Source organism: Lottia gigantea, assembly GCF_000327385.1.
Source record: "Lottia gigantea unplaced genomic scaffold LOTGIsca_107, whole genome shotgun sequence".
Taxonomy (NCBI): domain Eukaryota; kingdom Metazoa; phylum Mollusca; class Gastropoda; family Lottiidae; genus Lottia; species Lottia gigantea.
The window spans coordinates 188,316-207,863 of record NW_008706931.1 but is presented as its reverse complement, the minus strand read 5'-3'; the positions used below and the strand labels follow the sequence as shown (position 1 = coordinate 207,863).

Sequence of the window (19,548 nt, the reverse complement as noted above, 5' to 3'; positions counted from 1 at the left end):
ATGTAAATAGTCTTCAGAAGTAGATATTTTCTACATCTATATAAGTCTCTTCTATATATGGCACAGTATCAAGAAAAGATTCGCTTAACTAAAAATAATCCCGTATCTGAAACTATGGTACAATTGGTCAACAGATGGTGAATGTGTCCCTTTCACATAATCATGAGCAGTCCATATTTTTTTAATTGGTTACTTGTATAATACAGTTTATATTTCAACTAAACATAAAATGATACATAATTTAAATGACTTTGAGCAATTTTTCATCACCATTTAAACTGGAATGTAAGCAATAATGAATTATAGACTTAAAAAGATTGTGAAAAGGTTTCTAATAATGCAAATAAATGGTCCCAATACACACAATTAGTTTATAAAACCTAATTACAATCCATTAATATTTATTGCACAAAATGAAATCAGTATTCAGGCATAATAACATTAATATTAACATATATATTAAATATAAAATTTTCATGCTGGAAATTCAAAACCCAAAAATGGAGGTGGAGATAGTCTGAATGTCTATACTATGTTGAGTTACAAATCGGATTTCATTTCTGATAAGTGATACAGACATATAAATGAGATCTATCCACTGGTTTAGCAAATATTTAGACAAATTTATAATATTTATATAATTTGTAAACATCTCTGAACAACACTGTTGACACATTTATAGGAATTATCCAGGGGCCTTATTCTCAAAAGCTTAACTTGGGATGATTTTATCATTCCTGTCCTGATTGGTTAATCACTAAAATATAATTCAAATTTAGTTTAAGGATCCAATCGGATTTTTATATTTTTAAAATCTGGATTTTTATCTTATAATGAATTTAGTATTCCAGTTATCTTATTGGTCAATAACTAAAGCTTAGTTTTATTATCCAATCAGATTGCTGTATTTCATATCTGGATTTATATCTTACGATGATTTGGGTGTTGCAGTTATCTGATTGGTCAATAACTAAAACTTAGTTTTTATATCCAATCAATTGACCGTCCGTCTAAAAATTTGGAATTTATCTCAGTTAAGATCCAGTTGTATGCTTTCGAACCATTTTCGTCAGGTCAGACTCTATTTTCCATAGAGTTTATAATGTCGGTCACTTTATCTATCGCATTATCTATAAACGGTCTTTCCATAGGATTTATAGCCATTAAGAAACACACTGTCTCTTCTACATTATGACTGTAACTAAAATAAAAACCAAATCTTTGTTATACAAAATGTTAATAGGTGAGCAAAGATATATAAGGGTAACACAAACTTTGCTGTCTGCTTTAACATATGCACCAGTTTAGGGAGTTAATTCGAGTCTTGAATATATGTTAATAGTCTTCAGAAGTACAAGAAATGTACGAAACTCAAATAATTCCTTTAAAAATACTTCAAACTATGAATATTACTCAATATTTCTATAAATGTCATTTCTATATATCACAGAGTATCTTATATTGACGAGTCGTCATTTTAACTTTCAAATGCAGATAATACTGGACACATATGCATTTGAAGGCTCAAATTTGGACGGTGAGCTGTCAAAAAAATGGTGCATCTGTCCCTTTAAGGTATGAATTGACATGGTACAGTGCAGTATAATCAAAACATTAGAAAAAAGAAAAGGCAAAATACACATGGCTTTCTGTCGAGGGCTCTGATTGGCTGATGTACACTGCATTCTGTGATACAAAAATAGTGGCTATGGCAGTCAAGGTATTAGTACAAAGTTTTAATAGCATGTCATTGTGCAGATACCTTACCCTATATCTTTAAATTTTAGATTCCTCCCCATCACAGCTAATGCTATACTATCACCTCTCTGATATACACTTTCAAATGGTGATTCTAAATATGCCATGGCATATAACACACAGCCTAATGACTGAAATTAAATTAAAACGTTTCAAAAGTTACTTATATTTTTGGGAAATAATAGTAGAACAAAGATATTTATACACATCCAGGTTTGATTCAAAACATAAACATGACAAGTTAAGTTATTACTAAAAGCTTTTGTGATAGGCACTTCGTTGTTTTAGAGGAATTGCAAGACCCACAGACATCTGACTGCTAATTAGAATTGGGCAATCAGTGTAACCAATACACATAAAAAGATCAGAAAACATCTTCCTAGCTTAAACCATATTGAGCAAGAGATTAAGCTAATGAATCAGATCATTTTCAGAAAATTTATCTTACCCATATATCTGTACGTTCGTCTATTGTCGAATGAGTTTCTACATTGAATAATTCTGGAGCTCTATATAACATTGAACATCTTTCAGCTGCTTGGTCCTGGAAATTGATACATATTGAATTAGCTTAGCACCTTGGATAGCTTGACAAATTAAAGACTTGCCTGCTTATCTTGGAGTTTAGGTTGAATCAAAATTTGCGATCCTAACCAAATTTCCCTCAATGCTTTATTGACCTCTTTCAGGAGTAGAAGTAAAATACTTTATCATCTTGGCATGATCCTTATTTTCTTGGAAAGACGTTGAAAGAATTAAAGAAATATTTAGGTCATGGAAAGAAGTATTTAGGTCCTTGAAAGAAGTAAAGAAATATTTAGGTCATGGAAAGAAGTATTTAGGTCATTGAGAGAAGTAAAGAAATAATAGGTCATTGAGAGAAGTAAAGAAATATATAGGTCATGGAAAGAAGTATTTAGGTCATTGAAAGAAGTAAAGAAATATTTAAGTTATGGAAAGAAATATTTAAGCCATGGAAAGAAGTAAAGAAATATATAGGTCATTGAGAGAAGTAAAGAAATATTTAGGTCATTGAGAGAAGTAAAGAAATATATAGGTCATTGAGAGAAGTAAAGAAATATATAGGTCATTGAGAGAAGTAAAGAAATATTTAGGTCATTGAGAGAAGTAAAGAAATATTTAGGTCATAGAAGGAAAGAAGTATTTAAGTTATGGAAAGAAATATATAGGTCATGGAAAGAGGTAAAGAAATATATAGGTCATGGAAAGAAGTAAAGAAATATTTAGGTCATGGAAAGAAGTATTTAGGTCATGGAAAGAATTAAAGAAATATTTAGGTCATGGAAAGAAGTATTTAGGTCATGGAAAGAATTAAAGAAATATTTAGGTCATGGAAAGAAGTATTTAGGTCATTGAGAGAAATAAAGAAATATATAGGTCATGAAAAAAGTATTTAGGTCCTTGAAAGAAGTAAAGAAATATTTAGGTCCTTGAAAGAAGTAAAGAAATATAAAGGTCATGGAAAGGAGTATTTAAGTCATGGAAAGAAGTAAGAAATATTTAGGTCATGGAAAGAAGTATTTAGGTCATGGAAAGAATTAAAGAAATATTTAGGTCATGGAAAGAAGTATTTAGGTCATTGAGAGAAGTAAAGAAATATATAGGTCATGGAAAAAGTATTTAGGTCCTTGAAAGAAGTAAAGAAATATTTAGGTCCTTGAAAGAAGTAAAGAAATATATAGGTCATGGAAAGGAGTATTTAAGTCATGGAAAGAAGTAAGAAATATTTAGGTCATGGAAAGAAGTATTTTGTTTGTTGAAAGAGGTAAAGAAATATATAGGTCATTGAGAGAAGAAAAGAAATAAGGTCATGTAAGGAAATGAAATGAAATGAATGGAGTTTTACGTCCTACAGGTCATGGAAGGAAAGAAATATTTAAGTCAAGGAAAGAAAGAAATATTTAGGTCATGGAAAGAAATATTTAGGTTGTTGAAAGAAGTAAAGAAATATATAGGTCATGGAAAGAAGTAAAGAAATATTTAGGTCATGGAAAGAAGTAAAGAAATATATAGGCCATTGAGAGAAGTATTTAGGTCGTTAAAAGAGGTAACGAAATATATAGGTCATTGAGAGAAGTAAAGAAATATATGAGTCATGGAAAGAAGTAAAGAAATATATAGGTCATGGAAAGAAGTAAAGAAATATTTAGGTCATGGAAAGAAGTAAAGAAATATATAGGTCATGGAAAGAAGTATTTTGGTTGTTGAAAGGGGTAAAGAAATATATAGGTCATTGATAGAATTAGAGAAATATATAGGTCATGGAAATAAGTATATAGGTCATTGAGAGAAGTAGAGAAATATATAGGTCATTGAGAGAAGTAGAGAAATATATAGGTCATGGAAAGAAGTAGAGAAATATTTAGGTCGTGTTGAGAAGTAAAGAAATATTTAGGTTGTGTTGAGAAGTAAAGATATATTTAGGTCATGGAAAGAAGTAGATAAATATTTAGGTCGTGTTGAGAAGTAAAGAAATATTTAGGTCGTTTTGAGAAGTAAAGAAATATTTAGGTCGTGTTGAGAAGTAAAGAAATATTTAGGTCGTTTTGAGAAGTAAAGAAATATTTAGGTTATGGAAAGAAGTATTTAAGTCAAGGAAAGAATTAAAGAAATATTTAGGTCATGGAAAGAAATATTTAGGTCGTTTTGAGAAGTAAAGAAATATTTAGGTCGTGTTGAGAAGTAAAGAAATATTTAGGTCGTTTTGAGAAGTAAAGAAATATTTAGGTTATGGAAAGAAGTATTTAAGTCAAGGAAAGAATTAAAGAAATATTTAGGTCATGGAAAGAAATATTTAGGTCGTTGAAAGAAGTAAAGAAATATATAGGTCATGGAAAGAAGTATTTAGGTCATGGAAAGAAGTAAAGAAATATTTAGGTTATGGAAAAAAGTAAAGAATATATAGATCATTGAGAAAAGTAAAGAAATATCTATAATGTTATAACTATATAGGTATTACATAATATGCAAGTATGTGAAAACTATACTAACTTGCAACGCTCGACCTTGAGCTGAGGTTTTAATCTCTACTCTAGCTTTGGCTGCTGATCCTAAATCCATCAATATTGGTGTAGAATCATCTCCAATCATAACATTAGCTGGTTTCACATCTCTGAAAAAGGTCATTATTACTGGTGAAAATACTGTACAATTGCTAATGTAGTGCTTTAGCATGCTGCAGGTACAGTGTACTTTGTGTAATCCGACACCCAATGGGCCTGTCAAAATATGTTGGATTTCGAAGAGTGTCATAGTGTTTAAAGTTCTCAAATATTTAAACATCTACCGGCCACTGTTCTTCATCACAGCTCTGGTTCATTGCCCCAGATAAGAATATCACACGATCAAATTAGCACTCGCCCAGTCGCCATTTGTAACAAAACATTCGGTTGGGCCACCTATTGTAATCTGTAACTTACCAAAACATTTATTTAAGGGTGATAAGCTGAGTACATGCCAGTTTATAGAACTTTTTCTGCTTGTTGGATACACTCATTAGTATCAGAATTCGCACTTAAGGTAACTGCTATAACATAGTTACCTGTGGGCATAAGGGGGATTGTGATGGTGCATTGCTTTCAGACCTTCGCATATCTGAAGGAACATTTTCCATAAATCAATTTCTGACATATGTTCATTTTTTTTTTTTAATCTTTCCATTTGATCTTCAATTGAACCTCTCTGCAAAAAAAAAAAAACATTGCTAAATGCAGAAAAAAGAAAATGATTCATAACCAACCATATTTAATAAAAATAACAACTTATCAAAATTCACCAATTCACCACTACTACCACCTGGTCTTTGGCCAAACCTTTAACCCATTACAGCTGGTAATTGGAATTATTTATTTATGCAAAGTATCTTGAAATTTGCACAATGATATAGATTTTAACCTTTGACCACCATATCAAGTGGGGCTTTGGGTTCTTATTTCGTGATTTATTACTTACCATGAGAATAAATTGATAAAAAAAACTTACTCTATAAAATGGCATGATGATCAGAACTTCACTAACTACATCTCTCATTTTTGTATAAACATTGATAGGGACTACAGCAGCTTCTTCTAATGGAACGATGTTATCATGCTTAAATAGTTTCATTACCTCCACCTCTTCTAATGCTATTCGTTCATCATCTTTACTGTGACAGGTTATTTTCTTTAAAGCATATAATTTATGACTGTTGACATCCTCTACTAAATCTACGTAACTGAAGCCCCTGTTTTTAATTAAGAAAGTATAAATCTACATTATTTCAAATCTTAAAAAGTTTCTTGAAGGCTTTGACCATTTGAAATATGTTTCATTAACTTGACAAAAACATTTGTTCATATGATTGAAGACAGTTTCATTTCTTATGTACAGTTACACAACGATATTTGAAAACGGATAAACATATAAATTTAGGAACAAGAGTAAAGTATGAAAAGTGTAAAACAAAAAAGAAATCTCACCCCTCTCCTAGCCTAGATTTTGTGTAAAAGCTTCTGTTATTTACATGGATAGCTTCTTTACCACAGAAACAACCCATTCTTAAAATGACATTCATCAAATCCTGGCCTAGTTCAAGAAGATGTGGCCATCTAGTCTAGCTGTAAAGAATAAAAAATTATAATAGACCTGAGAAGCCATTTCTCATTAGATACCCTACCTAATATAAGGTGGGGGAGAGAGCTCAGAGCCCTCATAGGAATAAATCTAACCCAGCTTTATCCCACCTTGTGACTTAATATTTGTTATCATTTTACAAAGGGAAATAATTGCCAGTAAGCTCCTCTTGACAATTCTGCTGCACCCCACCACCACCTTACGATTCATAACAAGTCACAATCAGACAAAGCCAATTTGATTGCAGTGAGAGTGAAACAGCTGATTTCTTTTCTTTTTTTTTTTTTTTTTTTTTTTTTTTCAAGCCAGGCTATTTTTGTTTAGTAGGCCTTTAAGGTTTAATAGATTCACAGTAAGTTGTCGGATTCAAAAAGAAGAAATCCTTGAAATATTTCCTTCAATAAAAGACCGACCTGTCAAATAAATCTTGTGAAAATTTTATCTGAAAGAATAAAATGATTTTATTCATTCATTCTTTATGATGTGGCATTTTAAAAATTGTGGCCTAACAAAGAAAGTAAGTAAACGAAGATTCTTATAAACAATATAAAACCTAATTTTTCCAACTATTCTGTTCAGAATTAATAAGAAATCAAATAAATTTGTATGGCCAGAAAATATTTTTCATGTTCATGATCTCTTAGTTTTATCATGCTTTATCAAAATAAAACGTACAAAATTCGTTTCTGTGTAGCTATCACGAGACAAGATTAGTTTTGCATGTAGCCAAAATGGAGGCAGTTCCCCGACTGCCGATGCTTTCATTTGATTTAAAACACAGTCCAGAATATGTAGAATTTGCTCCAGCTTTAAAACAGGTAAAAATCACGAGAGTTGGATCTATTTCATACATTGAAATCAATTAGAATCTTTGAAATACGGTTTTTCTGATGGAAATAAAACATTTTTGACAGGTCCTGTCATTTCTTCAGGTCAAATTGTACATGACATTCTCGAAACGTCATTTGACATCAAAATATTTGATGAGGATAAACTTAGAGTGAAACTCTTAAGATCGCTTGCATGATAACTTTTGTATTAGATCTTCATATGAATCAATGAATTGTATACAGGGAATTCAATGCTTGTCTTAAACTTAGACAGACCTGCATGTTTTTATTTTTAGAAATGATTCAATGCATAGTGACAATATCAAGTTCTGAAACCTTTGCTTTGATTTCAATCATTAATTAGTTTGAGAGGTCATCTTATCATATTTGAATGTCATCTTATCTAAAGAAATATATAAAAATTTGTCAAACCAATTACAGAACTAGAAGTAAGACTGGATATCCATTACCAAATTGCAATCAATTACTGATGTCATCATACCTATCAATAATTGATTAATAATCAAAATATTTAAAGTGAGAAATCTTCTCCTAAATACAAAATAAAAATCATATCAAAATTTTTTTTTCCATGGGTTATTTTTGTGTCTTAGAAGCATTATTATTGCTTTGATCAGTTATTATTGTTTAATGTGGGTAAGTGATGTGGTGAAGGGAAACATTGCAAGAAATTATGACTTGTTAACGGGTACACGGGAGAAAATATAATGTTGATATTTTTGATCACTTATGTATTATGATAAACAGTAAGGATATTATAAATTCCTAGCAAAGATGGTTGATTACTTTACCCAGCCATAACTAGAAATGCATCAAATTTGTAATGTTTTCCTGTGAAGTTTTCAATTTTGTATAATAATTAATACAAATTATGTTGTCATATTATTTTCAGTACATTCAAGAACATTATGGTGAAGATCCAGCTCTGTATAATAAAGCTTGTGCAGATATTGAACAATTAAGACAGGTAAATAGTCTTAATTAATAGTCCTTTCATTTTGTAAAAATTTAATTGACAAATTTCAATGTAACATCCACCATCATGCTTGTCAACTATTGCTGGGTCATCAGAGTTAAAATTTTACAGTCAAAATTAATAATTGAAACTTTGAAAATAGAGGGTTACTTTTTTATATAACCCTCTTTAGCATTTAGCCATATTTATCATATCTTTTTTATTGCGATAGGCATAGATTCTTACATGTTACATGAGATGAGCTGTTAATAATACTAAATATCTCTTCCTCTTTTATTATTTTCAGTCTGCTGTTCATGTTTCAAGGGATTTTATTGGTTGTACTACTTTAAAGAAATATTATGCTCAATTACAATTTCTACAAGGAAGATTTCCTCTGGGTGAGGGTGAAAATTCCATGGTTTTCACATGGTAAGTAATCATTTTTAGGCCTTATAGTGCCTTTGATAATTTGCTATAAGTTGATACATTCTCAATTCAGTTTGTCTATTGTTGGAAAATTTGTTGTGATAGTTTCTATAATTTTCATAAATTGTAAAGCATATGTTGTTGTGACCCATATAACTTATGTATACAATTTCAGTTTGTCCACAATTTTCATGAATTGTGAAGCATATGTTGTTGTGACCCATATATGTATACAATGTCAGTCTGTCCACAATTGGTCAATATGGGGCACATTTCAAGGTGGATTTTTGTGTAGGCTAAATTGTTTATCATCACCATTCACCAAGGACTGTTGATTATTTGCCTTATTTAAAATATATGAAATTAATTAATAAAGCCTTTAATCATGTACATTTTACACTTTTTTGTTTTTTTCATTAAATGTGGCGTGTTTCGATTATTAATCATGTATTAATCGATTATTATTTGCTTCTTTTGCCTATTGTCCTAATTTTAACAAAGCAGTTTTAGGTTACCATGCCTAGTTAGCTATCTTTATTTTAGGGAGGATATACAAACTGGAAGAGAACATGTTATAGCTGATATCAAGTTTGAACAAGCTTGTATACTATACAATATAGGATGTTTACATTCTATACTGGGAGCTATAGATACAAGACAGAATGCTGAGGTTAGTAGTTGAATTAAGGAATTCATGTGGATCTTGGCAAAGCGAGTCATGTAAGGTTTGTTACATGATAAATCAACATTTATACCCCATACTATTTTATTTTCTTGTTTCTGGATTCTCCTGCCATTTGGATTCAGGTTCGCTGGGGAAACAAACTTAGGTTTGACTTTCTCTCCCATCTTTCAAACAAATTTGGTCCTTCTTCCCCTCCTCTAACAATAACAAGATTCCAAATGGATCTACTTTTTCTGATAAAATACAAAATCTTGGTGTTTTTTTAACTGTAAAAATGTACAACTTTTGTTTCAATCCACTTGTGCCTGTCATAAATCTTTTATATTAGCTTCGTAATGATATCAGTTGTGATTGGATATATTGTAGATCAATAATTGGTCTCTGTCTATTAATACCTTGTATCACGCAAGTTTGTAAATGCAGCAATTTGATTTGATTGTTCACTAGCTAATACAGCCAGTCAGAGACTTGGACAGAAAGATTGTAGACAAATACATGTACAGCCATATTATTATTTTCAGGGTATGAAGGTCTCATGTACACATTTTCAATGTGCTGCCTGGGCCTTTGAACATCTTCGTGATCATTTTGGAAGTTCTGCTATGAGTACAGATATGGCACATGAGATGCTTACATTCCAAATACAGCTAATGTTGGTAAGTGTTTATTATATACCTTTTATGGTTATATTGCATTTATAGGAAGCTTTGGTTTTCATTTAAATAAAAAGTGCTTGTCTACTGAAATATTCTATTTTTGCATTAGACTTGGCAATTTTTGTTTGCTGCAGTTTAAGTACTTCATATCAAGACACTTGGGTGGGTAGGAAAAAATTGCATGACACAAAAACACATTTCATAAATCTTTTTAAATCACAACAAAACATTACAATAACATCATTAGTTATATTTGTATATATTGTATAATTGTAGGCCCAGGGACAAGAGTGTATATTAGAGAAATCTATGATAGATAGTAGAAAGAATACTATAACAGCCAAAGTAGCTGCACAAGTTGTGGAATTTTATAAAACAGCTATTAAAAATCTAGATTCTTGTAATTCAGAAAGTTTAGTCAATTCTCGAAGTTTTAAGGTAGGTTTCATAAAGCATACAAAAATAATTTGATTTATTTGTCTTGAAACTGTTCTGTGGTGTATCGTTAACAAACAGAATATTTTCCTTGTATCTTTGAGAACATGTCTTGAAACGTAACATATTACATATACCTACCATGTTTTACTTTAGCAGGTAAACCTCATTTTGTATTTTGTAGGAATGGCGTAAGAGAATGGAATATAAAGTGAGTTTTTATCAGTGTATAATGTATTATTATACAGGCAAGGAATCAGAGGAAAAATCTAAATGGGGAGAAACGCTGGCTTATTACACTGCGGCTCATGAGAAATTACAAGAAAGTATGAAAGCGGCCAAGGTAATGATTTTTAATAGGAAGATATAAGCTAGAAAGAAACCTATTTTCACAAGTATAACAAAAAATAACACTCACTAATGTCTTACTGGAAATAAATATGGATGCAGGTTCTCATGGATCCAGTGAAATTCCCTATATTCTGCCAGTGCTAGTTTTTTCGACTTTGGAATAAAACTCAAAGAATTATTTTTAAGGAATGTAAAGATATCTATATATAGGAAATGACTTCCAAAGCATCTTAAAATGGTAAAATCTCCCCTGTACCCCTACGTTTGGTCTGTGAACCCCTTGTGTCACAAATACTGTTCAAGCTATTAATTTTATGTGGTATTATTCTGTTTATCAAAGTTGAATTCTTTCTGTTTATTTTCAGAATGAAATTCCTGAAATAATTGATGCATTGAAATTTGCCCAAGATGTAGTTGCTGGAAAGTAAGTAATCAGTTTCAGGTATATTATCCAGAAACGTAAAAGAAAAATAATGATTTGGTTTTTCAGATATAATTCAGCAAACAAAGATAATGATTTTGTATTTCAGATAAAATTCAGCTAAAAAAGATAATGATTTTGTAATTTCAGATATAATTCAGCTAATTAAAGATAATGATTTTGTAATTTCAGATATAATTCAGCAAGAAAAGATAATGATTTTTTAATTTCAGATATAATTCAGCAAAGAAAGATAATGATTTTGTAATTTCAGATAAAATTAAGCAAAGAAAGATAATGATTTTGTAATTTCAGATAAAATTCAGCAAAGAAAGATAATGATTTTGTAATTTTAGATATAATTCAGCTAAGAAAGGATAATGATTTTGTAATTTCAGATATAATTCAGCAAAAAAATATAATGATTTTGTAATTTTAGATATAATTCAACAAGAAAGGATAATGATTTTGTAATTTCAGATATAATTCAGCAAAAAAATATAATGATTTTGTAATTTTAGATATAATTCAACAAGAAAGGATAATGATTTTTTAATTTCAGATAAAATCCAGCAAAAAAAGATAATGATTTTGTAATTTCAGATAAAATCCAGCAAAGAAAGATAATGATTTTGTAATGTCAGATATAATTCAGCAAAGAAAGATAATGATTTTGTAATTTCATATATAATTCAGCTAAGAAAGATAATGATTTTGTAATTTCAGATATAATTCAACAAGAAAGGATAATGATTTTTTAATTTCAGATATAATTCAGCAAAAAAAGATAATGATTTTGTAATTTGAGATAAAATCCAGCAAAGAAAGATAATGATTTTGTAATTTCAGATATAATTCAGCAAAGAAAGATAATGATTTTGTAATTTCATATATAATTCATCTAAGAAAGATAATGATTTTGTAATTTCAGATATAATTCAGCAAAGAAAGATAATGATTTTGTAATTTCATATATAATTCAGCTAAGAAAGATAATGATTTTGTAATTTCATATATAATTCAGCTAAGAAAAAGATAATGATTTTGTAATTTCAGATATAATTCAGCTAATTTTGTAATTTCAGATATAATTCAGCTAAGAAAGATAATGATTTTGTAATTTCATATATAATTCAGCTAAGAAAGATAATGATTTTGTAATTTCAGATATAATTCAGCTAAGAAAGATAATGATTTTGTAATTTCATATATAATTCAGTTAAGAAAGATAATGGTTTTGTAATTTCAGATGTAATTCAGCTAATAAAGATAATGATTTTGTAATTTCAGATATAATTCAGCTAAGAAAGATAACGATTTTGTGTATCATGATAAAGTGCCACCATTGGATTCTTTACCGGAAATCAAAGGTTAGTTTTAATCTTGATTGAGTACATTTTCTTTAAACTCTTTTGATTAATTTATAAGTTTGTCTGACTTACCTGAAGTAATTAGCATTTATTAATACATTACATTAATTACATTCATTAGCCTGACTTACATGAATTAGTATGACTTGCAGTTATAAGTATGACTTACATTTATCTATTTGACTTATATTAATTAATATGACTTACATATTAATATTTCATATATTATTTCTTAGGTGCTTCATTAGTGAAGGGGATTCCATTTAACCCAAATGATCCAGAAATTTCAGGACCTGATATTTTTCAGAAATTAGTTCCAATGGAAGCTCACGAAGCTTCATCTGTCTATAGGTAAGAATCAACATCTTAGGACACTTTTTCTGGTTTCTTGGTGGAAAACCAAAACAAATTATGTTGATTTTTGTTAAATTTTTTGAATTATGTCTGTTTTTGAGCTGATCATATTATAGAGGAATAATTGAGGATGGCTGTAGACAAGATACTTCTTCGTCTGTTGTTATCCCTGTTATCCTTGCTCTATACATAATTACCTAAACTACAATGTCTTAAAAAAAAATTTCGAAAGAATAAAAATTTGCTAGTTCACACAGAGAGAATGTTATATTTCAGTGAGGAAAAAGCAAAGTTATTAAGAATGGTATCAGGAGAAGTAGAGGATAGGAATTTAGAACTAGAGTAGGTATTCCACGATATTCGCATCAGATTATTTTTTCAGTTGGGTAGGGCTGTTATCTTAAGTGACTTTTCTTGTCAGTCCAAAAAGCTTTGTTTATTTTAACGAAAAATAGGCTGCTGTGGCAAAATTTCCCTCATTGCATACTACATTGAAACAATAAGACTTTTTGTGCTGCAGTCAGTGCATTTTGACCCTGATAGTTAAACATGGAATAAAAGATAGGCTAATGCAGCTGTCCTGATAAATTTTTCAAATTTGAGTTTTTTTTTTACAATATTTCTGTTTGAGCTTGGTGTGTATATATCTTATGACCTATTTTATGTAGAACATTGAAACTTAGACCACAACAAGACAATTTGAATATGAATTAACCTATGACAAAAAAGTTGAGGTGGGCGTGGCACATCCGGGTTGAATTACTAATTGTTTTACATTTTGGGAAAGGGGCATAACTCGCATAGGATACATTTGTTCAAAAATGAACTTGCACACAATTACCTCATCCTTTTGGCCAGTTTGTGTTAATAGGTCAATTGTTCCAGCTTTATATTTCCAAAAAAGGAATGGGTTTTGAAATTTCCATATTTTCAATTTTCTATTTTGACCTTTATTGACTCTTGTTGACCTATATCTTTTGACCTGTATGATGTAGAAGCTTTAAATTTGGAACACAACATAACATTCAGAATATCAATTAACCTATGCAAAAGAAATTGAGGTGGGCGTAGCACATCCAGGTTAAATAACTCATTATTGACAATTTTGGCAAGGGACATAACTCATAACATATGCATTTGTTCAAAATGGAACTTTGCATACAATTACTTCATCCGTTGAGCCACATTGTTTTAGAAGTTCGATTGTTTCAGCTTCATAGTTCAAAAAAAGGAACAGGTTTTGAAAATTCTAAATTTTCAATTTTTGACCTTGACCTTTTTTGACCCTGATTTTTGAAGGATCAAAGGTCATTAACATTCACATATCTATTTATACTTTTATATTTGCTGTCCTATCTCAACTTCCGGTTTTATGGCCGTATATATTTAAAAATTTTGATGACTTGTATCTCGTAACCTTGACCTTTGTTGACCGTCTCCCTTTCAATATCAAATGTCATTGACCTTGGCTATCTTCTGATACTTTCATTTGTGAGGTCTGTCTACTTCCGTTATAACAATCTTCCAAACAATTCTTCTCAACTTTAGACTGCTCTTGCACGTGATGTAATTATCGTAGACGGTTGATTTTTTCAGAGTCTTTTGCATTTTGCTACATTTGCAAAGTCCCACTCTGTGCCACGTGTGGCTCTAGTTATTTAATTATTTTCAGTCAGTTTCTATCCTCACTACAAATAGATGTAAATGAATTAAAGCCTGCTGTAGATAGGTTACCAGATGATTTACTAGAGAAATGTGCAGCATTAAGTGTAAGAACTCATGCTATTAAAGATCTTATTGATCAAATGTCAGGTAAGTTTTCAATCTAATTACAATTTCTTTCTTTTTTCAGATATTTTTCATCTTCATTGTTGTCTAACAAGTTTTCTACTGCAGTCATGCTCCAATGACTTTTTTTTTTAAAACAATCAAAGCATGTTATATTGAAGCCGTTCTTGCTAACGTTAATGAATTGTGGGTTAGCGCAACCCGAAAGAGACTTTCATATTGCTCTTCCTTCGGTTTCACTATCGCATAATTCATTAAGGTTAGCAAGACCCGTGACCTATTCACTTTCGTCTTCCATTTTCACCATTCAAATACCCTGCTTGACCACTATTGGTCCTGTAATTATAAAAAAAGTTTGACCCAATTATGACATCACTATGACAATAACTCTATATTGCTTGTCTGGCTTTGTTCGTCAAAATCAAAGCAAGAAGGGAAATCATTATCAGCGGGTTCTGCACCAATTAGGCTATGATTCAATGTATTGCTGATTATGATGTTCTTGTTTTTGGGGTTTCCTTTTTGCGGTACAGTGCTATTTTATCGGTTCAAACGAAATTATAAGTTTATTATAGATTTTAATTGTGTGATTTTGAACGTTATTTTTGTTGCAGCTGTGTCTAGTGTATCTACTGATGTGGAATTAAACCTAAAAGAAATCTTAGAATTATTAGAGGAAGAAAGCAAAAAAGAGGAAGATTTTCAGGTAAGTTAGATTTGATATAAGTGTTTGTGAACCTTTTCTATTGTATTGTCATTCTCTAACTTCTAAAATACATGTCTCACTTGATACAGTCATCTAAATATTTGATTTAGAATTTACAAGAATTTAAAATCAGGCTACCTTATCACCTAGCAAACCTCATTCCAACTCGCTACCTAAGAAGTCTCATCTGTTGTTTTTTTTTTAGAAATTATTTGGTAACAGAACAAGTAATATGATATTATCTGATATACGGAAAGAAGCTAATGCTAGTCAGATAAAACATCGACAAGGGACACTGTCAAATAAGAACCTACATACAGCTATGAATACACATATTACTAATCTCAGACTATTAGCTGGTCCTCCAGAACAGATCCTGACATCTTTACCTTCCTTACAACCTAATAGATGTAGGTATTAATATGACAGTTTTGTTTGCTCACATATGTCTCTATAACTAGTAATTATAATGACACGCCTGGATGTATTTGACAGCCAATAAGTGGCACTCCTAATTTTATAAATGAGCTCATCCAATCATGGATATACAGTTTCATATTGATGGAAAGAATGCATGTGTGGAAGAGTTCAGTAAAAAGTTTAGGGGTGTCAAATAGTTGAAATACAAAGTGATTAATACATTGCATTAGGGCATCATAAACTATTATATCAATGCAGATCTTAATGTTTCATACTTTTGATGTTTTGATGTTGAAGAGACAATGAGATAGGCAATATCAAACCAATTTTCAACAGAAAAGTGCTCACCTTTTCGGTAAAATTCAGGGTGTTAATTAAGTCAGCATTATTCTCCATGTTGTGTTGTTTTGTTGACAGCACCAGAAGATGAAAGTATTATAGAAGAGTTACGTAAATTGTTGTCTAAAATTGATGAAATGAAAACACAGCGACTCATGTTATATGAACAGCTACGAGATCAGATACAGTCAGATGACATCACTAATGTTCTAGTAACACAAGATGGTAGCAACAGAGAGGTATGGTCAGATTTACATGAGCTCTTACACTGTTTTGGGTATAAACCTCACTGAGCAGCTTTGGACCCCAGATCAATGGGTTTCCTAGCATCTCCACCTTTATACCATAGTGATTGGGAGAGTACTATTTTGAAGCCAGACTAATGAGATAATTTTCAAAATTAATGGGAGTTATAAGCCCCATTATGCCTGGTCCCTTGGATGGGGTCTAACCTTTCAGTCAGTCCCTAGATTGGATGAGGAGAAAAGGTGATGACTTTTTATTGTTTAATTGAACTTCTGGTTGATTCCATGAATTCAAATGTGCAGATCTCTTAAAACAAGCACCATACCTGTGTTCAAATAAGATTTGTTCTATATTCAGGCAATATTTGGTGAACAGTTAAAGAAGCACGATAAATTGAAAACATTATTAGATCAAAATATGTCAGCTCAGAACAATATACTACAAGCTTTAACAGATTGTAATGCTAAGTATGCTACTATAAGACAAGATACTACAGAAGCTGTAGCTAGGTGAGTATGATATACTACAAGCTTTAACAGATTGTAATGCTAAATATGCTACTATAAGACAAGATACTACAGAAGCTGTAGCAAGGTAAGTATAATATACTACAAGCTTTAACAGATTGTAATGCTAAGTATGCTACTATAAGACAAGATAATACAGAAGCTGTAGCAAGGTAAGTATAATATACTACAAGCTTTAACAGATTGTAATGCTAAGTATGCTACTATAAGACAAGATACTACAGAAGCTGTAGCAAGGTAAGTATAATATACTACAAGCTTTAACAGATTGTAATGCTAAGTATGCTACTATAAGACAAGATAATACCGAAGCTGTAGCAAGGTAAGTATAATATACTACAAGCTTTAACAGATTGTAATGCTAAGTATGCTACTATAAGACAAGATACTACAGAAGCTGTAGCAAGGTAAGTATAATATACTACAAGCTTTAACAGATTGTAATGCTAAGTATGCTACTATAAGACAAGATACTACAGAAGCTGTAGCTAGGTGAGTATGATATACTACAAGCTTTAACAGATTGTAATGCTAAGTATGCTACTATAAGACAAGATACTACAGAAGCTGTAGCAAGGTAAGTATAATATACTACAAGCTTTAACAGATTGTAATGCTAAGTATGCTACTATAAGACAAGATAATACAGAAGCTGTAGCAAGGTAAGTATAATATACTACAAGCTTTAACAGATTGTAATGCTAAGTATGCTACTATAAGACAAGATACTACAGAAGCTGTAGCAAGGTAAGTATAATATACTACAAGCTTTAACAGATTGTAATGCTAAGTATGCTACTATAAGACAAGATACTACTGAAGCTGTAGGTAAGTATAATATACTACAAGCTTTAACAGATTGTAATGCCAAGTATGCTACTATAAGACAAGATACTACTGAAGCTGTAGGTAAGTATAATATACTACAAGCTTTAACAGATTGTAATGCTAAGTATGCTACTATAAGACAAGATACTACTGAAGCTCTAGGTAAGTATAATATACTACAAGCTTTAACAGATTGTAATGCTAAGTATGCTACTATAAGACAAGATACTACTGAAGCTCTAGGTAAGTATAATATACTACAAGCTTTAACAGATTGTAATGCTAAGTATGCTACTATAAGACAAGATACTACAGAAGCTGTAGGTAAGTATAATATACTACAAGCTTTAACAGATTGTAATGCTAAGTATGCTACTATAAGACAAGATACTACAGAAGCTGTAGGTAAGTATAATATACTACAAGCTTTAACAGATTGTAATGCTAAGTATGCTACTATAAGACAAGATACTACTGAAGCTGTAGGTAAGTATAATATACTGCAAGCTTTAACAGATTGTAATGCCATGTATGCTACTATAAGACAAGATACTACTGAAGCTGTAGGTAAGTATAATATACTACAAGCTTTAACAGATTGTAATGCTAAGTATGCTACTATAAGACAAGATACTACTGAAGCTCTAGGTAAGTATAATATACTACAAGCTTTAACAGATTGTAATGCTAAGTATGCTACTATAAGACAAGATACTACTGAAGCTCTAGGTAAGTATAATATACTACAAGCTTAAGTATTGAATTTTTTAGTTGTTTTTATGATTTTCTTTACAAACTAAAACTAGCCATACTTTGTATTTTAGACGTGAAACTCGAGTTAAAGAATTAATCAATTCCTTTAATGTTTATGAAGATCTAATGGCTAAGAGTCAGAAAGGATTAGATTATTATAAGAAGTTAGAGGAAACAGTGAACAGATTACTACAGAGATGTAGAGGAGTTTGTAAAGTCCAACAAGAAGAAAGAGATCAAATTAACGCCAGATTTGCTGCCAAAGGTATGTAAATTAAAGATGAAGTATTTTGGATCACCGTGATCATTTGAATGTTAATCCATCATCCGACAAATCTGGTCCCAACCTTCCTTAAGATTCCTAGTTTTTGAGTAGTTTTGTTGAAAACAAAGTTATTCTGATTTGATATTTCAGCTCAGCCACCTTCTAGGCCTTCAGCACCAAAACCTTCATCACCTGCTCCAAGTTCACCACAACCTACATTGCCATCAAATGATGGACCTAAACTTAAAGACTATCTTCCTTTTATGAAGCCTGCAACATTTGGTCCAAAATCAAAAGCAGGAGCAGCCATTCCTCCTGCTGACTTTCCTGTGTCTAATTCAAATGTTCCAGATCCAGTGCAATTCCCCCCAGGCTTGGATTACAATCCAGCTCTTCAAATGCAGAATTTACCTGATCCAGATGTAACTATCCAAGGTACTAAGATGCCTGATGTGGCTGCACAAGCATATAGTTATGAAAATAAGGCTTTTCCAGGTAACTTACCCACATCATATATACCTGGAACCAGCTCACAGCTCCATACCAATATAAGTCAGTATTCTGAAAGAAATATTTCAAATTCTCGACAGCAGATGTATAGACAGGATAGTACATCTACTGTATCTTCTGCAGATACTCCAGTACTGTCACCCACAAATGAAAGTCAGCATGGTCATTTTGGACTCTCTCAACCTCCACATCATCAGCAGGTGCCAAAAAATGCAGTACAAGGACAACCGTCAAGAACATACCAGACCTTTCCGCAAACTGGACAGCAG

The 19,548-nt window shown here is 31.1% G+C and overlaps 2 protein-coding genes across 2 annotated transcripts; one reads left to right on the top strand and one right to left on the bottom strand.

Moving 5' to 3' along the window:
• Window positions 1–1,074: 1,074 nt before the first annotated feature.
• On the bottom strand, window positions 1,075–6,865 carry LOTGIDRAFT_223991 (hypothetical protein; the record flags this gene model as incomplete). The annotated part of the gene is made up of 8 exons (XM_009046800.1): window positions 6,804–6,865; window positions 6,237–6,374; window positions 5,761–6,001; window positions 5,321–5,460; window positions 4,771–4,891; window positions 2,207–2,302; window positions 1,768–1,889; window positions 1,075–1,201 (listed from the first exon to the last, which is right to left on the bottom strand). The coding sequence occupies exons 2-8, from the start codon at window positions 6,329–6,331 to the stop codon at window positions 1,075–1,077; spliced, it is 942 nt and encodes a 313-aa protein (XP_009045048.1). The 5' UTR covers window positions 6,332–6,374; window positions 6,804–6,865.
• A 256-nt stretch (window positions 6,866–7,121) lies between these two features.
• LOTGIDRAFT_136485 (hypothetical protein) lies at window positions 7,122–15,812 on the top strand (the record flags this gene model as incomplete). The annotated part of the gene is made up of 14 exons (XM_009046799.1): window positions 7,122–7,208; window positions 8,134–8,208; window positions 8,504–8,628; window positions 9,169–9,295; window positions 9,832–9,966; window positions 10,243–10,404; window positions 10,586–10,744; window positions 11,118–11,176; window positions 12,464–12,543; window positions 12,780–12,894; window positions 13,174–13,239; window positions 14,570–14,709; window positions 15,300–15,391; window positions 15,597–15,812. The coding sequence occupies 14 exons, from the start codon at window positions 7,122–7,124 to the stop codon at window positions 15,810–15,812; spliced, it is 1,638 nt and encodes a 545-aa protein (XP_009045047.1).
• Between the last annotated feature and the right edge of the window lie 3,736 nt (window positions 15,813–19,548).